The 20,174-nt window shown below is 46.8% G+C and overlaps 2 protein-coding genes across 11 annotated transcripts in view; one reads left to right on the top strand and one right to left on the bottom strand.

Moving 5' to 3' along the window:
- The window catches only part of ZNF830 (zinc finger protein 830), a 108,706-nt gene that overhangs the window by 9,381 nt on the left and 79,151 nt on the right, over positions 1-20,174 (bottom strand). The window lies entirely within an intron of this gene.
- Positions 1-20,174, top strand: part of LOC109313731 (poly(rC)-binding protein 3-like) — an 894,664-nt gene that overhangs the window by 807,588 nt on the left and 66,902 nt on the right. For all 10 annotated transcript variants that reach the window (XM_019540495.1, XM_019540503.1, XM_019540512.1 and 7 more), the window contains 3 exons: positions 7,608-7,631; positions 7,728-7,760; positions 18,187-18,303. In XM_019540495.1, coding sequence (XP_019396040.1) covers positions 7,608-7,631; positions 7,728-7,760; positions 18,187-18,303 — 174 coding nt within the window. The remainder of the gene's footprint in view (positions 1-7,607; positions 7,632-7,727; positions 7,761-18,186; positions 18,304-20,174) is intronic.

The following is a 20,174-nucleotide window of genomic DNA, read 5'->3' as shown; positions in this document are numbered from 1 at the left end:
AAAAGCCTTGCTAAAATCAAGGTACATCATATCCACTGGCCTCCCTTGCATTCACAGAGCCAGTCACCTCATCATAGACAGTACATACAGTACAGGAGACAGAAGTGTATTTGTCAACAAATTTTGTCCTGCCCATTTGAAGGATCTTCTAAAAAACGTTAACTATTGGAGTGCATGGGCATATCTAGGATTGCATGCACCACACTGCCAAAGGGGGTGTAGCTCCACCCCCTTTACCATGATCCTAGATGCCAATGAACCCAGAGACCTCTGAACTCACCAACTGGTTGACATGGGATCTGGCCAGGGTCCTTGCTTTCAACTCAGTTCCTGCTTTCATGCAGCTCTCGAACCTAGAGGCTGAGAGCCAAAGGTGGGAAGAAGGAATAAGGTAAGGGGATGTTGAACAGTAAGGGCTCCAGCCAGACCCTGCACCAAACAGCTGGTGAGCTCAGAGCTCATGGCACACACTGAACTCAAGGAAAATCCTGTGCTGACATGCCAGCAAGATCCGAGAGCTCACTGTGAATGAGGTACACAGCCACCTGTTAGGTCACTCCTCTATGAGGTTATGCTCCTAAATGACTGTTGCTATTTCAAAAATTGCCCATCTTAACAATAAAGTGTTGTCAACTAACTACCCACCTTCCAAAGAAATCCTGTAAAGAAGTGCTGGTCCCAATGAAGTCACTACTCAGGCCCTGAGAGGGAAGCTTCCAGGGCCTTAAAGAGTTCCCAGGTTCCTTCTCTACTGTCCTAAGGTTTGATACCTTCTTGAAGTTTGCCAAAAGTGCATGTTTTCTGTGTGTTAAAGAAATTCTCTTTCTTCCGGGCTCTTGCCAGTGTTTCAGTATTTTGCACCTCCATTTCCAAAGCAGAAGCATCTTTTCTTCCTCTTTCCTGAAGTGTTCTAATCACTTACCTGCTGGCTTGTTTTATTAATCACTCTTCCTGCTCAAGCATTCATGGCTGAAAATATTGGGCTATTTCCTCAGCTGCTATAAATACAGTTTTGGATTGGACCCAAAGCTTTTAATGGAAGTGTTTAGCTGTTATGTAGAAACTGAACTCTGAGTTGCTGATGCTGCAACTGTGAGAGAAGAACATACCAGAAAATGAAAGTCAATTGCTGCTGTCAGATTATCCTTCCACCCCAGGGATGCTATAGGAAGATGTCACAAAAATTGACTTCTAGAACCCAGAGCTTAGAGGGATTGGGAAAATATTCAAAAACAGATAAATATAACACCCAAGATGATCCACTGAATTGCTGGAAGCAAGCACAAGTAGTTTTATGTATACCTAGAGATATATCTATATCAATACACTCATCCATACACTATTATAGCTGGATTCCAATAAAAGGCACTTAGCCTTATACCAAGGAAAGAAGGCTTATATAAAGTATATGTCCACTGTGTGCAGCATTATGGATTTGCAGAGGACACCGGAAGTGTATTAACAACATATGTGAAACAACACACCACCATATAAGAATCAAGGAGAGCTTCCCAGAAGCTAATCCTGAAGGGCATGAGGGAGGAATAGAAGGAATAATAAGAATCGGGAGGGATATATTTTGAAAATCAGCCCAGATTCAAAGGTATACTGGTCACCTCGTGGCTTCCAATCCAACTGGAAACTACAGCATGTACTTAAATGTAAGCATACTCTGAAAGGCCTTTGAAGTCAATGGCTAGGGGCAAACATTCAGAAAGCCCAAACCTGAATTGATTCAATCTTTTCAGGTTAGTCGGTCTAGATTGAACCGATTTGCAAGTGAATAGACATTCACTTTTGATTCTGGAAATGCAGTCACATGCCTGCAGTGGCTCAGGCTAGAAGTTGGAGGGTGCTAGGGCAATCTTCCCTTCCCTTCCTCAGCAGCCACAGGGCTGGAGGGAAGCTGACCTGTGGGGTATGGCCAGGCCCCTGGCAGGTGGCTAGGTATGATTGGGGAAGGGTTTAAACTCCCACCCTGGCCTGTAGGGACCCCAGTGGAGTATGCCTGGAGGCAGAGGGAAGAAGCAGCCCCTGCCAGGCTTCATCCTGAGGCCAGACACTGGCCTGGGCAGCACCTCAGGCAAAGGGGAATTAAACTCCCCTATCTCCCCTCTCAGGCATGGGCATGGGGACCCCAGCCAGGATCTGCTCAGCTTTCCCCCCTGCTCACTGTTCTTGTGGCGGGGAGCCTTGCCAGAGCTGGCCGGCATGGTCCTTCCATCCTCATGGGACTTCAGCTATGGCTGGGGCTCCAGGGCTGGGACTGTGGGGCTGAGCCAGGCCAGCCTGAAGGTGCTGCTGAGCCCAGGCTGGGCCGCAGGGGCCAGGTACTTCCCAGAGGGCTGCAGTTCGGGCTGGGGGCTGCAGGAGCTGCGCAGCCAGATTGCTTCTAGCTCCCCATGCCCAGGCCAGGCAGGGCTGTCATGGAGCTGCAGCTGTCTGGGAAGGGTCTGGCAGGGTCAGCCTGGGCCAGGCCTAGGGGGCAGGGCCCTTCCCACCGGGCTGCAGCTCTGTGACAGCTGGGCTCAGTGGCATGGGTGGCAGCTGCTGAGCAGCAGGCTACCCAGGCCAGCTCAGAGGCACCACGAGGCCCACATCCTGGCAGCTGCCGCTGCACCCCCATCCCACCTGGTACCTGCAACTGAACCACAGCGGGGCTGTTGTGCCTCCCTTACCTCCAGCTGCCGCTGCTGCCCCTGCCCCTGCCCCTGCTCCTGCCACACCACTCTGGGTGGGCAGGTAGGAAGCTTGAGCCCAGCAGCCTCTGCCCAGTGCATGGAGCTCAGGCTCCAGCTCCCAGCTCCCTATACCCAGGACAGGCAGAGCATAGCCTGGCCAATGAGCTGCCCCTGCAGGTGTGCAGAGTGGGTGGAAGGTAGTCAAGAGCTGAAGCCAGATCTCCATGCACTAAACTGAAGTTCCACGGGCTGCTTTCACTTTCCCCCACTACCCAGAGTGGTGCAGCAGGGGGTGGAGTGAGTGCAGGAGGAGCCATTGGAGGTGAGGGGAAGCTGCACATTGGCTGGGGCCAGCAGGACTGTTCTGCTTCTCTCACCTCCAACTGTGACTCCTGCTTCTGCCACGCCATGCCTGCTCACAGCAGCACCAGGTACTTGGAGCAGGCTGCTGCGGGCCAGGGCAGTTCCTGCTCCTGCCATGCCATGCCAGGCCCGGCTGTCATGGGGCCACAGCCAGTTGGGAAGGGCCCTGACCCTGAGGCCTAGCCAGGGCCAGCCCTGCCGGGTCCTTCCTAGCTGGCTGCTGCTCCATGACAGCCCTACCTGGCCTGGACACAGAGAACTGGGAGCAATCTGGCCACAGAGCTCCTGCGCCCCAGCCCAAGCCCCAGCCTAGCCCAAGCTAGGCCTTCTGTGTCCACCCTCAGCAGTGCCCACAGGCCAACCCAACTCAGCCCCACAGCCCAAGGCACGGGTAAAGCTAGCAAATGGCAGGGCCATGCCAACTGGCTCTGGAGATGCCCCCACTCCTACCGCTGGAGCGGGAAGGAGGAGAATGTCTGACAGGGGCTGCTTTGGCCAGGCATACCCTGACTGCTGGTGGGACAGGGGATGGAGGGGGATATTAAATCCCCCTCCCTTCCCTATTTGCTTCAGGCTGTGGATGGAGCTGGCCATGCCCCACCCCCTTCCTGCCTTGTCACTGCTTGAGCAGAGATGGGGAATGCCTGACAGGGGCTGCTACACCCCAGCAAGATGGACCCTGGTTGCAGTCCCCCACTGGGAGGTAGGGGATTAAACACCCTCCCTGCTGCCTTGGCCTCAGGGGATCATACCAGGCCACGCCTCTGTCCCCACTCCTGAGCAGAGGGGTAGGGCCAGCCCTGCTGTCTGGAGCAAAGAACCCATTTCAGCCCAGGGCTGCAGAGAATGCTGGGATGCTGGGGGTCTCTGGTTTAACTTAAACCAGGAAGGGGTCTGGGACAAAAGTTGTGTTAACCGGTTTGATCCAAATCAGTTAAGTCTGACGATACATTCAACCAGGTTTATCTTAAACCAGTTTTGGGCAGTTTGAAACTGGTTTATGTGCACTGAACTTATGTTCTGTTACAGGTTTAACCCAGTTTCTGATCACTTAAACTAGTTTAAGAGATAGGGTCAGAGACCCATAGCCAATGAGACTTGAGCCCATACTGAAATGCCTTGCTAATCTCAATGTCCTCTACTCAAATAACATTTGTCTTCATTGTTGTACAGGCAGCTTGAGGAGTCATTAGCTCCAGCTGTTTCATTTTGCATCCATATAAATTATCCTCTAGAAAGAAGCAGCAACTTCTACAAGGCCATATAACAGTGAGCCTGGGGTAGGACTGTGCAAAACTTCGGTCACTGATTTGATTCAGCAGAGATTCAGCCCAATTTGGTGGCCAAATCTCCGAATCCAGATCAAATCAGGAGACCCTTTAATCTCTCTGAACCAAATTGGAACCCTCCGAATAGATTCAGAGAGATTCAATGATTTGGACACAGACACGGCTTTAAATGTTTTTTCTACATACCTCAAGGTACCCAGCAGCTTGTGAATGCTGAGATTCTGGGGTAGATGGAATGTCCCACAGGAGCGCAGGGGGGTCCCCAACTTGCTCAGCAGCAGACCCAGAAGTAGACCAGAAGCACTTCTGGTCCACGTCCAGCTCCACCAGGGAGCACACAGGGGACCCTCCCCCAACTCCCTGGCTTGGCAACTGGTGCCTCCTTGGTCTGTGTGGGCACCCAGGGTCCCCCCGCAACCAATCGTTGAGTCGGGGGGGGGTCCCCTGTGCTCTCGGCGGTGGAGCCAGAAGTGGACCAGCAGTACTTATGGTTCACTTCTGGGTTCACTGCCAAGCACATGGCAGGGCCTCTTGCGCTCCTGTGGAATGCTGCATCTGCCCCACCATCTTAGCATTCACAAGCTGTGCCTGGTACCTCGAGGTATGCAGATAAAACATTTAAAGCTGTGTCTATGGACAAACAGATGATTCTCCAAATCATCATCGTATCTTCAGATTCAGATTCAGCCGAATCGAAGCAGGGCAGTGATCCAAATCAATGAATCAAATCACTGTCCCCAATTCAGGCCAAATCCAAATTGAATACAGCCCATTTTGCATACCCCTAGCCTAGGGCTCCTGTTACTTTAAGGGAAAAACAGCAGCAGCAGGAGCCTCAAGTGGGGAAACCCATTTGTTATGAGGTACAGACAAGCAGCTCCCCAGGGATTTATAGGTTATGAGTGCATAGTGCAGGGCTGGCTGCTCTGTAATAGTATAACAGGGTGGAGCCATGCATAGGAGACAAAACACTGCTACAGCAGGTAGGCTGCAACAATAAGCTGCCCTGGAGTTAAGCCAAGCCTAAGTAGAAAAAACCTGCAAGTAGCTGGCTGGAGAAGCCACATGACCAGAAAGGGTCAAGGCCTATGAGGCACATAAGCCCAAGGCCTGATTCAGAGCAGTCAGTCTAACTCTGGAGACTGAAGGTAGAAGAACTCTGCAGAGAGATGGCTGTGGCTGAATGCCTAACTGAGATCTGGCTATGCCGGAGAACAGCAAGTAAGGGTCTGGAAGCTGGCAGGAGACTAGGGTCCAGGCTGAGCAGAGGTTTTGGTATACTGCTAGTAGACTACATGTTTAGTTATAGTTAGGTTGCTTACATCTTCCATTTAAGTTTTAACCAGCGGTTTGGGTTAGGACTATCAGCAGCAAGAGGAGGTCCCAGTACTATCACAGAGGCTCAGTGAGGCTTGAGCCTGCCAGAGGCAAGGAACAAGCTACAGTGTAGCCCTAGAGAGTGAGAACCAGGACCAGGCGCCTAGGGACGGAGGGAGAGAGACAGAGACAGCATCAGGGCCCCAGTGCCCTAGAGAGGTGGAACTGGGGCCAAAGGCCCAGTGCCTGAGACAGGCAGAGATAGGGTCAGAGACCCAGCACCTGAGAGGCCAAGAGACAGGGCCAGGGCCTGAGAAGGGCAGGACAAGAAGACATAGAGGCTTGGAGAGGCATGAGACTGAACTCAAGCCAAGAGCGCACTGAAATGATTGATTGGAAATGCCTGTGAGGTATGGGCAGGCCTGTAGGGGAAATCAGAGGCCGTGAATAGCCTGTGAATAGCCCGTAAGGCAATGAGTGCCCTGGGGGCATGGATGAGCTAGACAGACCCACCTAATGGGAGGGGTAGATAGGGATCAGCAGGGTCCAAGAAGGAACTGCTGGCAGGAAGACATACCAAGGCTCACTCTAGGAATGAAAAAGGAGGGCAGCCTCCCTTTTCAATCTAACCAAGTACCTCAAGGCATGGCAGGTGGGAGAAAAGGGCGGGTACCCTAGAGCAGGGGAGGGCAGTTATTTCAGGTGGAGGGCTGCTCACTGAGTTTTGGCAAGCCGTTGAGGGCTGCATGACAGGCAGCCAGGGGCAGATAAATATTAATTTTCTAAATTTTGTAGGGGCCCCATAGGCCAGATAGAATGGCCGGGTGGGCCGCATCTGGCCCAGGGACCACATTTTGCTCGCCCCTGCCCTAGAGCCAGAGCAGTGCAAGAGTTGCAAGGCCACCAGGGGGCATTACAGCCATGCCTGGGACTTTTGGTCCTGTTACAGGCCATTGCTCCAGTCTTGAATTATGGGGAACAAGTTAGCAAACCTTTGTCATGAGTCTTTTAAAATGCGATGGTTAACCATTTATGAAATCTCACCTGGGAGGCTGTAGTTCAGTATGTAACAGGAGAAAGCATTAGCTGCAGTGTTCATATCCTAGATCAGAGAAATCATGTTGGACACTTCTGTTGAACCATGGAAGCCAATTTTGAAGCCTAAATGTAGTATAGTTTCTCCCTTTGCTGCATTTATTTCCCCATTCAGATCACCCTTTTGTAACTGATGTAGTGCTCCATGTGTTTCTCTTCTAGTTATTAGATTTGATTTGGGTCCTAAATACTTTCGTAAAACTCTGATTTAAAAGTCTTTGCTGTGATTTGAGCTTCCAGTTCATCCTCTCATTGTACATTTGAAGTAGGGTTTCCAGATGTTGTCTGCTACCCCGTGCACGATTCTGGTAACTTGTTAGTGATCCTCAGTATCTCTGACAGGTGATTATCAATTACTTGTTCTGCAAGTGCTTAATGAAGGGATTGGGAAAGACAAGCCCCACCAGGTGTTTATACAATAACTCCTGATTGTGTGGTAATCCCCCTCTATCCCCCTTGTTGAAAAGAAAACAAGCATCAGTCTTCAAACTGATCAACGAAGCTTGTATCTACCAGTTTTTCCAGTCAATTATTGAGCTCAATCATTTCTGAATCTCTCATTCTCCCAAATAGGATATCAGTATTTATCATGAAAGAATGATGCATTAGATAAGGCTTATATGCGGTGCAAAGGGGCTTTTCTTTTGCAGGCAAAGCTTCTATGTGTAAATACATTGCAACAGTGAGCCATTAGTCCATTCCTTCTTATTATATAGTGCATGTTAATATTTATCACAAAAAAAATTAAATTTGGCAGAATATGGCTGGTTTCAGAATAAGATTTAGAAAAATACTGTTTAACAAACAATATCCCTTCTTTAAAAGACTCTTACAAATCATTCTTTCTCTCTCTCTGTTGCAGGAGGTTGGAAGCATTATTGGAAAGGTCAGTAATTTACTTTTTTTGATTTCACGTCACAATATTTTATATCAATTGGCCATGGCCATATGGACTAACTTTTTTTTTCTATTGCTTTAATAGAAAGGAGAAACAGTTAAGAAAATGAGGGAGGAGGTAAGATGTAAACTTTGATATCTTTACTTTTATTTCTTCCTATTTTAGAGAACATAGCAATGTAGCATAGCAACATGTACATGGAACAAGAGTGCCACCAGGTGACTGGCAAGATAAAGATAAGCTCCTTATTATAATCCTTAATTTAATACATAAATATACAAGCCTAAATAACCTACATTTTTGTTAATATGGGTTTCCCCTAAAGCCATCTTCAGTTTTTCTCTTTCCTTTAAAAGATACTAACAATAGATCATTTCTCTCATGATACATTTGCAGCTCTATGGCCCCCTCTAAAAGTTACAGGTATCACACAATTAACTGGTTATTAACCTTAAGACTAGTTACACGTGCAAAGTACTTATCACACAATAAAAAGCTCCAACCAGCTACAAAGTTAGACCTCAAAAATGTGTATTAACTTAATAGCTGGTTGTGTTGAGCTTTAATTTGCACATGTAGCAGGGTCTCCACTGCAACTGGCAGCCCCATCAGCTGACAGGGTTCCCAGGCTCAGAGGTGCACCATGCCCAGCATGAAACCCCCAAGCCTTGGGAATCATGGCAGCTGCAATCACCCAGGCCTGAGGGCTTCACACACCCCTGAGCCTTGGAAACCATGGCAGCTGCGATCACCCAGCCCCAGTTGTGCGTGGGTCACCCTTGCAGCTGGGAGTCCCTCAACTGAGGTGGGCTCCCAGCTGCAGGAGCTTGCTTCTTGCCAATGTGCAGGGGGAGTCCAGCAATAAGGTTGATGGGATCTCATGTGTGATCCCACAGTCATACCTCCTGCCATACACACATGGCATGGCAGGAGGTGTGATTGTGTGGATCACACATTAGATGTCCTCCCACCTTTACCTGCATGTGTAGAGGGGGGCTACTGAATCAGGGGAGCAGGTAGCCAGTTGGACTCTATATCACAGAAACACAAAGGCCTGATTACAGCACAATCTTGGGACACCAAGATTGGGCCAGAGCCAGAACTAGAAGCAGTGTAACCACAGTAGTGTAGCACTGCACATGAACCAGTTTTCTATTATCCTGGGCACACTAACGTAGTAGTAATGCTTCCAGTTAGTGCAGAACTAACATCTCTCACCAGGAGTGTCTCATCACCAGGGATCAGGGTTTTGTCTTTCTCATGAAAAAACAGAAAAAAACCATGGATTTCCCCTTTACCCCTTTAGAGAGAAATGAAGATTTTTCATTTTAACAGATAAACACGTGGATTTTGCTCTTTCACAAAGAGCCCTTTGTAGGCTGGCAGAGTTCCAGCCTGCAAGGGGCTGGGGGGGATCAGGAGGAGGATGATCAGGCAGGGGGTGCCATGTGTATGTAACATATGGCTGCCAGACAGCCTGGAGAGAAGATCCTGCAGGTAAGTCTGGGGTGAGGGGAGGGGAATATGGGCTGCCATAGGAAGGGAGGGCTGAGGCTGGGGCTGGGCTACTGCCCACCTGGAGAATACATGGGGCTTGGGGCCCAGGGCTACTGCAGGGCTGGGGGCTGTGGCTTGGGAGTGAGGGGGCTGGACCTGTGTCCTGCTAAGCAAAGGGGGCAGAGGAAGTTCTGATTTTCAATGATAAAAAATCCAAAATCAAATGCCAAAATATATAGGTACTTAAAATTTATTTTACTGTAGTGATTGAGACACTGGTAGGCTTCCAAGTTGCTTTAAAATTACAAATATATCAATAAAACATTGTGTTCAATTGATACCTATACCCATAGTGGTGTTTCATTTTAATTGTGAATGTTATGGGTTTTATCAGAGAATTTGCAATTTTTTATATCAGGGAAAACCAGGATCCCTACTCATCAGTGTTCCTGTGTACTTAGGAGCCACCTTAAAAAAAAAAAAAGAAAAAAAGGACTAACGGAAATGGAGATTCAAAACACCCCAGTCAGCAGCTGTCTAATTTCACTAGACAGTTCCCTTTTTAATATGAAATGCCCCTGGGGATGTGCAGTTCAACCTTGTATGCCTACACAGCACTGCCCTGGTCTGAGCATTTAGCCCCCTGTTGAGCCTCATTCACCTCCAGAACCCAGGCATTGTGGCATGTGAGAACCCTAAGGGGCCAAAGATGCTTTGATCATATCTAATGCATGCTGACAGCCCTGAGTTTAGCACACAGCACAGCAGCCATGGTCACTTTAATTTACAAAATTAAAGTAGTCAGTGCCAAAGGTGCCCACTTTTGATGTAGTACCTGGTGGGCAGAGCTCTCGACCAGGAAGTAAGAGACCTGAATTCTCCTTTGCCTGAGGTGATTCAAGCCCACATTTCAATTGTGTCCTCATCACTAGGCTATTCAGGAGACTGAGTGGGGGAAATGTTTTTCCATCCATCCTGATGAAGTTAGACTGCAGTGCAGAATGGAATACAAGATGGGGAGTACCCCACTGCCAACATACATTTAACCTACAAACTGATGATTGGGGCATTCTACTGGCAACTGGGACATATAGCTTAGCTCTTCAGGCTGAGAGCAGTTTGGAACCCAGGTCCCCCATGTACCAGGCAAGCTCCCAAACCACTAATATATTGCATGTAAGATGGGCAGTAGCAATATCCTGCAGAACCTTGTACTGCTGCATTGTAAAAGAGTGAGTCCTGCTCAGTTCTTTCAGTTCTTGTAGGCACTGACCATTAGGAGTGGGTTCCAGGCTCTGGACCCCAAACAGACAAGGATACCTTGCTTTCAGCCCTTACTCGGCATGTGGCTTTTTTGCATGGTGCATGCATTTACAAGGAGACTAGTTTTGGACTCCATCCTGGGGGCTACATTCCTAAAAATTAGGAACTAAAGTGCCTAATTTATAGGAACTTAAGTCTTTTATGGCATATAGCCGTTGTGGCACACCTTAATAACTCCAGACACAAGCCCAAACTGCAAAGTTTGGCTCCACATCTAAAGTTCCCAAAGTTTGGCATTAGAGGGATCCCAGGATTTATACTGCTACACTACAGAGCAAGGACAGAGTCACAAAATTCACATCTATATCCAAACTGCCTTAAAGCAGTAGAAGAGGGTGCAAAAGACCTGCTGACAGGTGACTTCACGCTTGGTGGAAGGATGCAAAAAAGTCATCACACATGCAGAGATGTGGGGCAGAAAATTTTCCAGAAAGTTTTCCACTGATTTATTTTTCCGTGGGAAATTTCCCATTTCTAAAAACTCATTGTTTCATAAAATTTATTAGTAACAATGAATGGATGCTGTTGGCAGTTTCTAAGTTGTAATGAAAGTTTTTCAGGTGATTATCTCTAGGAGGTGTGTGAGAGAGTACGTATATGTTTTATTGATTTGTAAACAGGAGAGGAAATACACTTACATAATAATCCAAACCAAAAATCAAGTTATGAATTCACCTAATTGGCTGTGCAGTTCAAATCAAAACCAAAACTAAAACTGTGATTAATCTGTGTGTTCACTTTCAGTTCAGCAAACACAAAGAACAGTGTCTCATTTCTTTTCTTGAGCTGGGGAAGGTGGAAGTGTTTGCATAAGATCTGTTAGTTTTGTAGTGCTTTTGGTTTGAAGTAGTCATAAGAATGCCTAATCAGAAAAAAAAAAACTAGTGTGGGGCATTATTATAGTGAAGTTCAAGCCACTGAAGGAAGAAAGTTGGTAAATGTAAATATTGTGGGCAGGAGTATGCTAACAATGCAACAAAATGAAGAAACAGTTAATAACATGTAGAAACTGTCCTGAAAGAGTACAAGCCGTATACAGAAAGCTAATATAATGAAGTGGTGGAACAACATCATCTGAGAAAAGTCTACTTCAGGAATCCTATGTAAGTAAACAAATTAATATGTTAAACAACACACAGTATAGACTAGCATCTATAGTGTTTTAAAAAGTTATAATTTTAAAAAGCTGTTAATGCAATTCTGGACTATTAATAATTTATTTATTTCAAATATTTGGCCAGTGGAAGAGGCCAGACTATACTTCCCTTTGGCTCTGCCGTCCCAGGGCAACTGAGCAGCAAGTTTAGTAGCTGAGTGCTCTTTCTGGCAGGGAGGGGGCAAGCAAGCTCCCTGCCACTTCTCCTTCTGATGGATGAGGCCAGACTAGAATGAGCTAAAATAAACATCTTTTCCCCCTTTTGCTCCAGAAACTTGGTAGCTCAGGTGAAATAGGAGATTTGCAAAAAATGGAAAATGAAAATGTTGAGCTGCCAGGTCTGGGAGAAGAAGGAGCAGGATCCTTGCTTTTGAGATCACTGTCACCAGATATGTGATCCACCATGAGTAACTGTTCAAGACAGTCATGCTTTTTTATCAAGCTTTGTGGACAAAATGTCAAAAGAAGGTCAAGGCAAAGCTGATGAGACATTAGCTTGAGCTAAATTTGCAAGTGGTACACTTCTTTCCATAACTGAAAATCAATACTGGAAGGAACATTACAAACTAATTCGCCCATCATATAAGTTACCATCACATTATCACTTATCACCTTTTCTCTTAGAAAGAGGGTTTGACAGAGTTGAAACAATGATTATTCAGAGGACTGGTCAAGCAGGATCACTGACTCTGATGTCAGATGGATGGACTGATATACAAGGAAATCCTTTATTGAACGTTGTTAGCAACATCTGAACCAATATTCCTGAAAGCAATTGCTACCAAATTTTTTCTTCATAAAAGTGAATACACAGTGAAATTCCTGAGTGAAGAGATTGAAAGTGCAGGTCCCTCCAGGGTACAAGTCCTTGTAACTGATAATGTGAGTAATATGAAAGCTGCACAGCAAATATTAAAGGCGAAGTATCCTCATTTAATAGTATTTGGCTGTCTTGCTCATGGATTGACTCTTCTGGCAAAGGACATAGTAAGTGTGAATACAATGAAGACAATATTGGCAAACTGCAAAGCGATTGTGAAGTATTCAACAATCATGGTGTTGCTAATCAGACTTTGAAGAAATTACAGAAGAAGAAGCAGGGGAAGGAAAGGGCACTTCTGTTGCCAAGAGAAACTAGATGGGGCTCAGCTACAAAGTGTTCACAGAGTTTGCTGCGCCCAAAGAACTGCTTGCAGTATGCTTCAATAGATGATACAGTATCCCACATTATACCCCTGAACATTCGGAAACAGATTCTTGATAACAATGTGTTCTGGGTTTGAGTTCAAGGAGCATTCAATTTGCAACTACCAGTTTCAGCATCTATTAAGAAACTTGAAGGAGATGCACCAAGCCTTTCAAATATTCCAGAGATATTCAGACAACTGAATGAAAATCTAATTGAGCTTTTGCCTTCTTCACGTGTATCCAAAAAAGAAGTAGTAGTAAAACAAATGTTTACTAAGAGATCTGAGTTTTGGTCTCATCCTTTTCATCTGGCAGCAAACCTTTTAGATCCTCAACACAGAGGACAATGCTTATCAGAAGATGAATTATCTACTGCCCTCGATACAATTATGGAAGTAGCTAACAATGTCCCCAACATCAGTGAAATAGATATGACGACAGACATTGCTGAGTACCGCACAAAAGAAAACTTTGGAGCAAAGACATCATTTGGTGGGTACAAGAGAATATTTCTCCTCTTACATAGCAGAAGGTACACTGTAACACCCAACTGTTGTCCAGGATTGCTCTAAGGATCCTAAGCTTTCCACCAACAGCAGTGTCTTGTGAATGGAACTGGAAGGCTTTCAGCTCAATCAAGACAAAAAAGAGGAATAGACTAACAAAAGAACACACTGCTAAGCTTGTTTCTTTTTCTCAAAATCTCTTGCTTCTGGCAAATCAGTCAGAAGCACAATTAGTGAAGAAGATGCAGTGTGACGATAAGTTGCCCTTGCCCATAGGCTTATTGGTAAAACCATCCTTTGGTGAAAGAGAATGTGGTTCAAGTAGTCCTGCCTCAATCTGATTCTGAAATGGAACTAATGAGTAGTGCAAGTGATCCTACGGATAGTGACAGTGAAACTGGAAGTGCCACAATGATCTCAGTGGAAGAGAGTTAAACTCTGTTGAAGTAGATGAGGGGACAACCACAGCGTATCATGCACAGTTCTTTGGGTATGCTAAAATTAGTGTGTCAACAGTTTTCAGTGCCTTCAGCTTTTTCCTTAAATTTAAACAAACAAAGTAAGGGAAGTACATGTTATTGTGTATTGTCTTTGCATTTTTACAAGTATTCCAATAAATATAATTTCTTTTCACATAAAGCATTGATTTTTTTAAATATAGCATTTAAACCACATTAAGTGTGCTGTGTTTAATTTTTTTCCTAATCAAATATTTCAGTTCAAATACTTGTGGCTATTAGGACCTAAAATTAATATGGGGGTACTTTTTTAGTTTTGTTTACTAAATATAAGTCAAATAAACATGCTAAATCAGATCACGCTCTATTTAGAGCATTGGAATATTTTCTGGAAATTTTTCCAGTTCAATATTATCTGGAAAACCCAAATCTCTCCACACATGTGAGCAAAAAGAAGGGTGCCTATACACATGCTTCAATGCATTCTAATTAGAACAGGTTGGAGTAGACTCAATTAATCAAGCTTGCTACACATCTCATGTATTCAGGATCTCACATTTCAAAGTGGCAGGGGAGGCACTCGTTGATGAGCTTTAGTTAAAGCACCCCTGCAGCCATTTTGAAACTCAGGATGATGAATACACAAGATGCTATGGCATTTTAATTAGAGCAGCTCCTGAGAGCCCTTACCCCAGACCACGTGTATAGGCATCTGAAAACTATGTCAAAACTGATATCATATAAACATCAGTCTAAGTTATCCCTCCATTCTGGCTTATAGGTTTGCTTCCCCTCATGGCTGTCTGTTCCAGACCATAGATGACCTGTCCACACTAGAGCTTCGGTCGCTGATATGATTCGGAGGAGATTCGGCCTGATTCAGGAGCTGAATCTCCAAATCCAAACTAAATCAGGAGACCCATTAATCTCTCTGAATTGAATCGGAAGCCTCCGTAAACACAGATTTATATGTTTTTTCTATGTACCTCGAGGTACCAGGGGCAGCTCATGAACGTTGAGATGGTGGAGTGGATGGAGCGCCCCCTGGCTCAGCGACCAGTGCCTCCTGGGTCTGGAGGGGCACCTGGGGTCCCTTGCAGCCGGTCGCTGAGCTGGGGTGCAGCAGCAGCAGCAGCTGAGGGTGGGCAGCTAGAGATGCATCAGCAGCAGGCAGATTCATTGAGTGCCTGGGGCAAGTAAAACTGACCCACTTAACCAAATGCCCCTGCCATCCAGTTTTCAGTACCCAGAGTCCTCTCCCATCCAGCAAGGTTTTCTTCAGGACACAAATCTTGTTAGCAGGGCTGTGTGAAGCTTTGGTAGCTGGTTCGATTCAGAAGAGATTTGGCCCGATTTGAGGACTGAATCTCCAAATCTGAATCAAATCAGGAGACCAAGCAAGCAAAAGCTCCAAATCAATTTGAAGCATCCGAATCAATTTGTAAAAGCTTCAGAAAAGATTCAGCCGATTTGGAGATCTGACCATTGACTAAACAGGCAGCTGACAGCTGCCTCCAGCTGGTAAATCTGTTGGGATTGGAGGAGGAAAGGGGCATGGGGGAGGGAGATTTTGGGGCTGGGGCTGGGCCTGGGGCTGGGACAAGCTGCCCAGCCGGGGTGGAGGGGTACATTACCCAGGGAGGGGAGCAGGGGATGCGGGCATGGCAGCACTGGGAGTGGGGGCTCTGCCCTGCTGCTGTTTGCCCAGCTGGGGCAGGGGGATGGGATGAGGGCAGAGTTCACTCCAGGCAGAAGGGGGCAAGCGGCAGCAGGACACATCCTCAACTCCCAGCACTTCTGCACCCACATCCCGTGCCCCCCAGGTCAGCTGGCAAGCGGCAGCAGGGAAGAGGCCCCACTCCCAGCACTGATGTGTGTGTGACAGCACTGGAAGCAGGGGCTATGCCCTGCTGCTGCCCAGAGCAAGCCGCGCCTGCGTTATGCCCCCCATCTCTGACGCCGGCTGGGCAGGCAGCAGCGGGGCATAGCCCCCATAGCTCCCCAGATTGGGGCAGAGGCAGGCGCAGCCAGAGGAGCCAGAGGAGAAGCCCCCATGGCTGCCCGGCCCAGCCCCGCCCCCCACTTGACCCGGCCTTCTGGCACTTAAAACCCCCCAAAAACCGCCTGGCACCCACACAGCAGCTACCCCAAGGGATGGTTGCACTGCGGTTCAGCAGGGCACCGTGTGCTGTCCAGGACCTGGGGCAGCTCCACCTGTCAGCCAGAGCCCGGCAGCACTCAGGCCCAGCAACTCCAGCTCCCAAACAGCATGCAGCATCCTGCCAAGCCACACTGCACCTGCACCATGGGGCAGCTGCCGTGCAGGTGCCAGATGGTAGAGGGGCTATCCCTGCTGCCCCTCCACTATCTGGAGCCCAGGGGTGGGGCTGGTTGGGTGGGAAGATCAGGGAGTGGGGGCTATGCAGGGGGGTCTGCCATGTAGCCCCAGAGCCCCCACAGCTGCTACTACTGCCAGTGAGTGCGGGGGTATTTTTGATAGTTTGTTTTTGATTCCTGGACTGCTGGGACTGTGGGGGGTGCAATCAGGAAACAGGGGCTGCATGAGGGGGCTCTGCCAGGAGGCCTCAAAGCCCCCACAGCTTCTGCTACATCCAGGAAGAGCGGGGCTGGGTTTTGAGGGGTTTTTTAAGTGCCAGGACTAGGCTGGGGCCGGGTGGGGGATGGGGCAGGGCAGCCATGGGGGCTTCTCCTGTGGCTCTCCCACCCAGGGAGAGGCAGGCACAGCCAGAGAAGCTGCCTGGCTGTGTCTGCCTCTCCCCAGCCAATCCGAATCACTGAATCTCTCCAAATCAGCACCAAATCTTCCAAAGCTGATTCAGCCGAATCAATTCAGGACAGTGATCTGAATCTCTGAATCAAATCACTGCCCTCCAAATCAGCCAAATCCAATTTGAATACTTCCCTATTCACACATGTCTACTTGTTGCTTACACCTCTGGAAATATCCATCAGCAAAGCTTCATGACAGGACAATGGTTGCCATTAGTTTGTCTTGTTAGATTTGTTTCCCCTTGTGCAGGGAAAGAAAATGCATTGAACTGGCTTATTGGAATATGTGCTTGAGTAAGAGGCAATACAGCCCAGGTCTTTCCTGACCCTTCTGGATTGCATTCTCATTTACACTGAGGTCCTTGTAAATATATTTATGTCCTCTATAAGGACTGTCTTTACACTGCCAGGGTGGCCCAAAGGGGCCCTCAGCTACATGGGAATTAAGCTCTTTGTCTCTCGCTCAGCTGTTTTCCTAATTCTTTCCAACAGGCTTTTCCTCTTCCTGTACAGGGAAATGACTGTACACACCAGTGTCTTAAAATTATCCAGAGTTCCTTCTTAAGTGTGTCCAGCACATGTTTGGTTACTTATTTTACGTGCATATGAATAAAAATCATCCAGAGTAATTCAGTCCAGAACAGAGGTTGACAATGTTTTCGGCAGAGTGGCAAAAACACCTGCAACCTTGTAAGATTTTGACAAGCCAGGGCAGATGGTGGGGGCGTCACAAGGGGCCTGATACTTGTTGTGGAAGTGCAGCCCTGACTCCATCCCCGCTGCTCACCCTGAGGTATGCATGCACCTGCCCCCAGCAATGATCCAAGCCATGGCTTCATGAACTCCTGTACAGCCATTTGCAGCCACCCAGCTTCCTGCCACAGCCAGCCTAGGCTCTGGGCAGGCCCCTGCTGCCAATCACGGAGCCCTGGCTGCTCACAGCAGGTGGCAGGGAAGCTGCAAGCAGCTGCACCAGGGTCCACAGAGCCCTGGCCCAGCTCATTGTGGGCAGCAGGTGCACACATGCCTCAAGGTGGATGACAGAGAAGGGGCCAGGGCTGCAATGTCACAAGAAAAATCAGGCCCCTTGCAGCTCCCCCGCCATCCACCCTGAGGGACATGTGCTAAGCCTTCGTGTGCCACGCTCTGGTACATGTGCCGGGAGTTGCCTACCCCTGGTCCAGATTACAATATAAAACAATTACTGATGCAATATGGTGCAGGATGCTAGGAAGTAAAAAGCCAAGTGCTCCTAACTAGACATATTGTTTCCCAAGTAATTAGTTTGGCTATGGTCCAGAGATGAAGTGAATATATTTCCACAGAATTGATGCTGGCTAAAAAAGAAAAATTTTACTACCCTGAATTCTCTGATTTTAGTCAGGTTTAAATAAAGCAGGAAAGAGATGGTGAGAGAAGTTATTCCATTATTGTTTGTTACTGTTGATGACATAGGTGCTGCTCACAAAGTATGTTGACAAAATCCCACTGCTGGGAGGAAGTTGAGCTCTTGATGCTTAATCATGAATGCTTGTAAAAATAGGGGGCTGGATTCAGTGATCCCGAAGCTTGTGACATTACCTTTTCTGTAAATAATCTTCAAAAATATTTATTCTTTTCAACAGAGTGGTGCTCGAATCAATATTTCAGAAGGCTCCTGCCCAGAAAGGATTGTGACAATAACAGGCCCAACAGATGCCATTTTCAAGGCTTTTTCTATGATTGCATTAAAATTTGAAGAGGTAAACTAATAAAATGTATTACCTTGTATTTTCCTGTCTTCAAGTTGCAAGACAAATATTAGTTCTGTTTTTTCTTGTGTTTGCTTTAATGCTAAATATAATTTGTTTAATGTTCTATTTGATGGCAATGAAAGTGGTTATAGTTTTATAAACGCTTTTGGCAGTAATACTAGAAGAGCAATAATGGGTCAATTTACAAGCTGTTTGATCACTCCTTTTGATTTTTGCAGATTTCAGGGGAAAACAATTGCTTCTGGTAATGTGCACTAATGGTGGAAAATATGTCTTGGAAATTTCTGGTCCCATTGTGGATTTGATTTGAAAAGAATAAATGCCTAACTTTTAACAGCTTCTATGTAATTCTATCTGGTATTGATGTAATTTTTCTGTCAAAAAGCATGTACATTTCATTCAACTAGAGTCCTTTTAAAATTGCTTTAAACACAAAATATATCACCGATTACCATATTTTGATTTGATATTTTACAATCAATTAAAATGAATACACTAAGAATGAGCAAGGCAGAAAAGAACTCGTTTTACTGTTAAATTAGCACTCTCTGCATATATCTGTGTGCATCCACTCTTCTGGGCCTTCATAAACTCACTCAGGCCAAGTAGAATTAGACTTGGCCAGTATTTGGACTGCAAAATGGAAAAGCTGCATAATGCAGGAGGCTGTAATGATTCTGTAGAGGTACCCTCCTGTTGGTGGTGGTAATGCAGTGTCCCACCATGGTGTGGGGGACAGAGCCACATTTCAAGGGAAATATAAAACTGCCTGAGACTTTGGTGATTGGTAAATATTCTTGTAGCACTGTGATTAACACAGCACTGGAGAGGACCTCCTAGGTCACCGAGCTCAGTCCCAAGCTACTGAAGATGATCACAACATCTAACCCCTTTTGCAAGCTGATCAAGTTCTATTTAAAACTAGTTAGGTTCTTTGCCCTCACAATAGGGAAGCTATTCAAGAACCACATTGCTATGACGCTTCTTCCAGTTTCCAATTTAGATTTATTTGTGGCTGGTTTATATCCATCAGTTCTTGGGTCAATGCTATCCTGCAGTATAAAAAGCTCTTCTCAGAAGTTTACATGCATGTTGTATTTATAGGGAGTGGTCATATCAAATCCCACTCCCAAATTCACTTTGTTAAGTGAAGCAAGCCATGCCCTTTTAATCTTCTCTTAAAAGAAAGGCTCGTCTTTCTCTTGATCATCCTAATAGCCCTTGTTGGTGCTTGCTCCAGTTTGATTTTCTCTCTCTTGCGAATGAGTAGCCAGGACTGTACATAGTATTCCAGATGAACTCTCACCAGAGCCATGTAATATATCATTAGTACTTCTCTAGCTTTACTGGAAATTAGGGCTGTGAGAAGCTTCAATCCCTGATTCGATTTAGCAGAGATTTGGTCCAATTCGGTGGCCAAATCTCTAAATCTGAATGGAATCAGGAGACTCATGAATCCAATCAAATTGGAGACCCTCTGAATTGATTTGGAAAGATTCGGCGATTCGGACGTAGACTCAGCTTTAAATGTTTTTTCTACATACCTCAAGGTACCAGGCAGCTCACAAATGCTGAGATGCTGGGCTGGGTTGAACATCCCACAGAAGTGCAGGGGGCTCCCCAGCACACTTGGCAACAGACCCAGAAGTGGACCAGAAACACTTCCAATCCACTTCCAGTTCCAACTGGTGCCTTCTCGGTCTGGGGAGGAACCTGGGGTCCCCCCGCAGACGATCGCCAAGCTGGGGGGTGTGTGGAGGGCCCCCCAGTGCACTCCCCGGTGGACCCAGAAGTAGACCAGAAGAACTTCCGGTCCACTTCCAGGTTCGCTGCTGAGCACGCAGGAGGCCCCCCGTGCG

This window comes from Crocodylus porosus, unplaced genomic scaffold (genome assembly GCF_001723895.1).
Source record: "Crocodylus porosus isolate Cpor-Errol unplaced genomic scaffold, CroPor_comp1, whole genome shotgun sequence".
Lineage (NCBI taxonomy): Eukaryota > Metazoa > Chordata > Crocodylia > Crocodylidae > Crocodylus > Crocodylus porosus.
Note: the sequence above shows the minus strand (reverse complement) of the source record. Positions and strands in the feature narration are given on the sequence as shown.